The 7,020-nt window shown below is 37.6% G+C and overlaps 1 protein-coding gene across 1 annotated transcript in view; it reads right to left on the bottom strand.

Moving 5' to 3' along the window:
- Positions 1-7,020, bottom strand: part of LOC103598953 (protein furry homolog) — a gene marked incomplete at its 5' end in the record, with an annotated part of 113,293 nt that overhangs the window by 87,015 nt on the left and 19,258 nt on the right. The window contains 3 exons of the mRNA XM_008583022.1: positions 5,067-5,147; positions 5,266-5,345; positions 5,583-5,673. Of these exons, the coding sequence (XP_008581244.1) occupies positions 5,067-5,147; positions 5,266-5,345; positions 5,583-5,673 (252 nt within the window). The remainder of the gene's footprint in view (positions 1-5,066; positions 5,148-5,265; positions 5,346-5,582; positions 5,674-7,020) is intronic.

Genomic DNA, 7,020 nt, shown 5'->3' with positions numbered 1-7,020 from the left:
TGAGCGGGAACCGGTCTATATGTGGGATCCGAACCCTCGGCGGGAGCGCCACCGCACTCCCAAGTGGCACACTGTAGCAGTGCGCCACCGGGCCGGCCCATAAAAGTCTTTACTACAGCTTTTTTTTTTTTTTTGGAATTTGAAGCCAGCGTCTGGCTCTAGGGTTCTTGCTCTCAATCTCTATGCTGTGCTTCGGCTCTAAACCACTGGTTCTCAAAGTGTGGTCCCCAGACCAGCAGCATCAGCATCACTGGGAACTTGTTAGATGTGTACATTCTCTGGCTCTTCCCCAGACCTACTGTTATTGGCTGAATAGTGGCCGCCCCCCGCATTCATATGTCTTAACCCTTGTCAGAATGGACTGTATTTGGAGACAGGGTCTCTAAAGCGGTGATTAAGTTACATTGAAGTCATTAGGGAGGGCCTAATCCAACATGACTCCTGTACTTAAAAGAAGAGATTAGGACACAGACACACACCACACACGGAAGAGCATATGAAGACACGGGGAGAAGACGCCACTACAAGCCAAAGAGAGAGGCCTCAGAAGCAATCAACCCTGCTGACACCTTGATCTTGAACTTCCAGTCTCCAGAACTCTGAGGAAATAAATGTTTGTTGTTTAAGCCTACCACTCTGTGGTACTGTGTGTTGGCACCCGGAGCAGACTAACATGCCTACTGAATCAGAAACTCTGGAGATATGTCCAGTGATTTGTGTCTAATTGAGCCCTACATTTTATTCTGATGTCATAAAGTTGGAGAAGCACTGGTCTAGGCTAGGTATTATAATAGCATTTGTAAGATGTTTTACATTTTATGCACATTATACCATTTTACATTTTTATCCTCACAGCCATCCAGTGAGCCAGGCGTGAATGTATTTTCATTTTAGAAATGAAGAAACATAAAAAAAAAAAGGGCCGAGCCCGTGGCGCACTCGGGAGAGTGTGGCGCTGGGAGCACAGCGGTTCTCCCGCTGCGGGTTCGGATCCTATATAGGGATGACCGGTGCGCTCGCAGCGCTCACTGGCTGAGTGCAGTGCGGCTGGTCTCAAAAAGGACAAAAAAAAAAAAAAGAAACGAAGAAACATTTTGAAGATCAGAGCAACAAAGAAGAGATTCAAACTTAGGCCTTCTGATGTAAATTTCAGGAATTTCCACTATCTCTCAACTGCCTTAGACAGTCTAACTATGAAATGTAGTCCCTTCTCTGACTATAACAGTTGCTGGTTTAATTAGGAAGATAAAGCAATGTAGCACTGACCATGAGCCATATGAATAACAATAATAATAATAATAATGATAATTCACCAGGCACCTACCATGTGCTAGGGCAAGCCCAACACTTTGCTTGGACCTTTCTGATCCTTAAGGGTGGTAGAATGCTCCAAGTTATTTCAGTTTCTTAAACTTCACACTGCCTTTTTGGTGAACAACACATTTAAAGAGGCTTCAGGGCATCAGAGAATGAAGGGGCTCTTTTCAGCTGGGTAATTAGAGAAGACGTCAGCAGGGATTTGAGTCGGGGTGAAGGGTGAGCAGACACCTTCAGGCAGAGGTCAGAAAGGATAGGATGGTGAAATGGCAATGGCACAGCAATGGGAGTGACACTCTCAGTCAAGTCTGATGGAGTAATTCCAACCGGATTTTTAAAAATTGTATTGCATTCAAATTATTTCCAAACACTAAAAAGCTATCCATGGTTTTAATTTTGAAACATGAGAGTTTAAAGGGAACAAGTAACATTATAGGTTAGAATCATATAGTTTTAAAGAGGACATAATACTCAGGAAAGTTTGTTTTCCATTTTGAGTCCATAACTAAAACAAGAAGTAGTAGGAAAAGACAGGTTATTTGTACAACTCACTATTTCAATATTCTCATGAGCTGCTTGCAGAAAGTCTATTATTCATTTAAATAAATAAATAAATGAATAAATATGGCTATCTTTTACTTTTAAAAGTCCTAAATGACAAAGACATGTTATTTTAGCATAAACAGTGATCCAAAAATCTATTTGCACTTAAAACCTATCTTCCCTTAAAATGATTTTTAGGGAAAAATACATTTTTCGCTAACCTTTTCTTTAGTATCTACTTTTAAGTACTGTATTTAGTAAATAAAGTAATTAAATGATTACCCAGTCTTTGTTATACTATAAAAGTCACATAAAAATAAACCTCTGCTTTAAAATGCATGAACTTAAGTTTGGCCTAAAGATTTCTTTAGATATAGTGAACTGTAACCTAACTTGATGTGTAAACAGATGGTAACCTACTCTTGTAACAAGCAGCCAAGTCTCAGCCAATTACGGGCAGCTAACTAGTCAAACCATGTTCAAGTAAGAGAGACATCCAGCTATAGCCAATCTAGCTGTTTCTGCACCTCACTTCCGTTTTCTGTACGTCACTTTCCCTTTTCTGTCTATAAATCTTAGCTGACCAGGCAGCAGCGCTGGAGTTGCTCTGAACCTATTCTGGTTCTGGTGGCTGCCTGATTCCGCAGATTGTTCTTTGCTCAATTAAACTCTGTTTAATTTAATTTGTCTTGAGTTTTTCCTTTAACAAATGTACAGTACATATTATAAAAGTGAGAGTTCAAGAATACATAGATTAAGACTATATTATATAAAGAGAAAAGTTTTAAATTTAAGACTCTTGGAAGCAATCATCACTATTTAAATGAATCTACCAGATTTTGACCAAAGTACTTAAAAAATCTAATTTTAACTTAATAGACTTAAAAAAATCCCTCAATACTATGTGTGAAAATCACTTAACTGCAAAAAAATTTTCTCTTAACAATAGGAAGTAAGCAGCATTATCACTAGTTAGATTGAAGATAGTGATTCTGCTAAAACTCAAATTCCAAACTAAGTATTAATAAATGAAGTTATAATGAAGGAAATATCTCATATATTTTACCACTGAGAACTAGATATACAATCTAAAATTAGAATTACTACATTACTCAAATTTATTTTTTAAAAAAGATAACCAGATAACCACACCGTACTAGATAACAGTACTTTCTAAGTCAACACAGTAATGCTCCTGGTGTACTCATAAGACAGAAGTAATGTGATAATTCATGGTATGACACTAGTTTAAGATTACACCATTTATCAATAAAAGTTAACTACACATTGATGGGTTGAGAACATATCACAGACTATATGAGTCTATGATTCCTGCAAAAGCAGACTGGTCAAGGGGTTTGCGAGTGGAAAGTATTGGAGCATTGTCCAAACTGAGGCATTTCTTACATTCCGCTATTGTAGAATTGGGACAAATATTGATGTCAGGAAAATTCAAAAAGACACTGTTGGCTAGAAAACACTGGCTTCGTGGACCATAAATCTGACCTAGCCTTAGAATATTGTTTAGTTATGATATTTCTCAACTTCTTCACAAGCAACTCAGAATCTATGTAAGCTAAGGAAGGTCATTAGCCTGTAACCAATATTGTTATGCATAATGCATAAAAACTAAAAAAACACAAAAAGCCATTTTTAGTGTACTAAACTTTCCAAATGATCACATAAGAGAACTATGCTAGGATAATGACAAAGAAATTACAATGGAAAATGTTGAAATTTTCAGAGTTTGACAAATTAACAAATATGCTTATTAACTCCTCATTTTTCTAATCTTTTCTAGGAGTGAGGTAGATATACATGAATTAATTTGCTAGATAATTGCAGTGTCTCCATTCAAAATGTCAATGTGTTATTACTCCGTTGCAATGGAAATGTCTCCAAAAGGCATTATACCTTTTTTTTCTTAATGACTCATGAACTGCAATTATTATAATAGGCTATAATATAGCCTCATCCAAAATGGCCCAGACAACTCTATTGAGTAGTTTTTATGTGCGCTTTGGCCAGTTTCTTCCCTCTCTGTTGCTGTCAGCCATTGAGCTTGGTAGATTCCCTTTCCTCCTTCTAACATGGATATGTTTATTTGTTAGAAAGAAAAAGGTAGTCAAAATGAATAAGCTGGATTGGATTAAATAAATCATGCCAAGGTGTTTTTTGGATCTATTTCCTGAGTTCTTGTCTATGTTTTGGCTATGCAAGGCTGCTGAGTAAGTGCTTTAAAAAACATTTTTTTGGATAAATTGTGTATTTCCATGCTATTAAGTTAGGAAATTCCATTTCCAGAAGATAAAATTCTCTGAGGATGGCATTTCACAAGGACTGGGGCATCACTGTTGCTTTAAGCTGGCCTCTTGGCTTGAAAACACATTTTGGATAAATTGTGTATTTCCATGCTATTAAGTTAGGAAATTCCATTTCCAGAAGATAAAATTCTCTGAGGATTGCATTTCACAAGGACTGGGGCATCACTGTTGCTTTAAGCTGGCCTCTTGGCTTGAAAACACATTATGTCTCTGGCTCATTTTGCCTAACCTAGGTGTTTAGGATCTTGCCCAATTTGCCTCAGGGTTGGATGAAATGAAGATGGTAAGTAGGGTGTGACGTCACTTTTGGAAGAAGTATATTCTAGCTAATAGTCTAACGCTACTTTGTTCTAGCCTGCTAAGTAGTGCTATGGGGCCAGATAAATTTAGCAATGAGAATTTTCCCTCCAACTTGTTTCCATGACTGAATCTGGGACATTTTTAGCTCAGCTGAACTAAGGACTATAGTAAAAGGGGCATTCTAGAATGGAATTTTCCCACTCACTGATGATATATTGTATCCACCCACTCATAGACTATAGAAACAGAACTTTAAAAACTGATAACCTTCTTTGGAATATTTGAGCAGAGAGAAAAGTAATTTGGTTAGTCCATTTCTTTCTTTTATGCAATTGTCAGAAACCCATAGACTCTGGGTAGAATCTGGCCCAACTGATCATGAATCTGGCCCAACTGATCGTGAACAAGATAACTTAGTATCTGCCTTGGAGGAGTTTCTAGTCAGTTTCAGAGATGGGGCACACATGGCTAGAAGAGCCCTAGTTCTTTTAGCTCACAAATATCCCCCCCTTAAGTGAGGGCTGGGGAGGAAAGAAAGAGGCACTCATGTTCTCACAGTAAAGGGCTCTGATGTTCACTTACTTAGCTTGTGCCAATACTCCAATGACTTCTGCATACAGGTCTGCCACGATGTGCATATTGCCAGTGTTAGGACCAAGGTACCTAAGAGAAGGTATAATTAGACAAATTAGGGACCCCTGGTTGTCTGAAAAGAGCAAACCATTGATTTAGTGTTAAACACCCAACTTCTTCAATAGTCTAAGGTGAGAAATCACCTTACCCTTCTTTGTACTTAAAGTGCTTGAAAGCCAGGTTAATAACATCATGTATTAAACTGTCTATTACAGGATGAAGTGGAATCTGAAAAAAAGAAAAAAATGAAAAGATGATTCTTAACTTGGAAGAGAATATTAAAGAGCAAATCAGTAACAGTACTTTCAATAACTACATATGACTTTTAGCAATCAATAAACATAATTCATATGTGACCCAGTATTTGGAATTCATAAACAATTTAATAAATTTAGACTTTCAAATCTTGATTAGTTTTTAGATTAATAAGTGCTATTTAAAAGTAACAATAAATTAATTACCTACCTGTTTCAAAACTTCTATTAATACTAAAGAAAAAATAAAATCAATGGCGAGGTCCCGTCTTTCCATTAAGTAATCTCGCTGCTGTTCATCGCTGTAAAATTTAAAATATTCCTATTAAATGGAACTGAAGACATCCTCAGAGTGATATAATTCATCAACAGTCTAGGACTCATCCCAATGGAGTGCAAACCCATTTTGTTATTACAAGATTGCAGTGGTAAACACATGCTAATGCTCTTTCTCTTATCAATGTGGCGCAGTGGACAATACGGAAGATATTTTCAAAATAAATCCAGACTTTTCCATATAAAATGTTTTTCTCTTCAGTTAAGATGGAATAAGAAGAAAGGAATGTGATATTTAAAGATACAAAAAAGGACTTCTGGAGGTGCTCTGTCACCTTGAGTCAAGTGAAGGCTGGTGGATTTCAGAACGGGTTAAGGAGGGAAGCTGTAGCTTGATTTTCAAGGGAAAATGTATTTGTAGGGCAGGAACTCATTCACTTAGGATCATTTGTGATTTGAGATCATTTAGGATATCACTTGTCATTTCTGCCCAGAGGAAGAACAGTCAGCAAAACCATCCATGTGAAGTCCTTCAAGACCCACTAGAACTAGAATGTGCTACTGCTGGCCAGGGGGGAGGACACGTACGAACTGCATGGAAAAGGAGGTACTCATAACCCACTGCACCACAGAATGAGGAAACAGGAGGGAGGAAAGACCAAAAGGAAGGCGAACTTTAAAAGATGACCAGTAGCAGCGAGAGAACCTGATAAAGCCTCTTCACAAGTGGCCATAGGGCCCTGAGAAAGCAGCAATTTTTGGCAGAAGAAAAAAAAACATTAACTTCTAATTCCATTTTATTTAATAAGCCAAATTATGCTTTCAAGTGAACGTAAGACATACACTCTTTTAATAATGAATTCAACTTTACTGCTGGTTTGAGGTCTCACTGCCATGAACCAGGGGCATCTGACAAATTTATTTGGCAGCCAAAATGTTGATATTATACTAATCTTAGAAATCATAACCCAATGTACATTCTTCACATTTCACTATTTTCAGTTGCTAATGCCCCTCCCTAAAGTTTCTCTTCTTTTTTCTATTAACAGAAACTCACATTACTAGCTATAACATGCTCTGGAGACCCTCTTTTGGCTTTTTCTCACACATTCAATTTTTAAAATGTTCACATGTAACTGAAATGTTACTGAATTGAATTTTCCTGATTCTATATTTGTTCTTAGCAGTTATGCTGATTTCCTGAAAACAATCAGTAACACAATTTTAAAAGCCTATATTTTCAATCCATAAATAAATCAATCCATAAAAAAATCTAGTTTCAGGGGCCAGCCCGGTGGCGCACTGCTACAGTGCGCCGCTTGAGAGCGTGGCGGCGCTCCCGCCGAGGGTTTGGATCCCACATACAGACTGGC

The sequence above is a fragment of the Galeopterus variegatus genome, unplaced genomic scaffold (assembly GCF_000696425.1).
Source record: "Galeopterus variegatus unplaced genomic scaffold, G_variegatus-3.0.2 Scaffold2796, whole genome shotgun sequence".
Classification (NCBI taxonomy): domain Eukaryota; kingdom Metazoa; phylum Chordata; class Mammalia; order Dermoptera; family Cynocephalidae; genus Galeopterus; species Galeopterus variegatus.
Note: the sequence above shows the minus strand (reverse complement) of the source record. Positions and strands in the feature narration are given on the sequence as shown.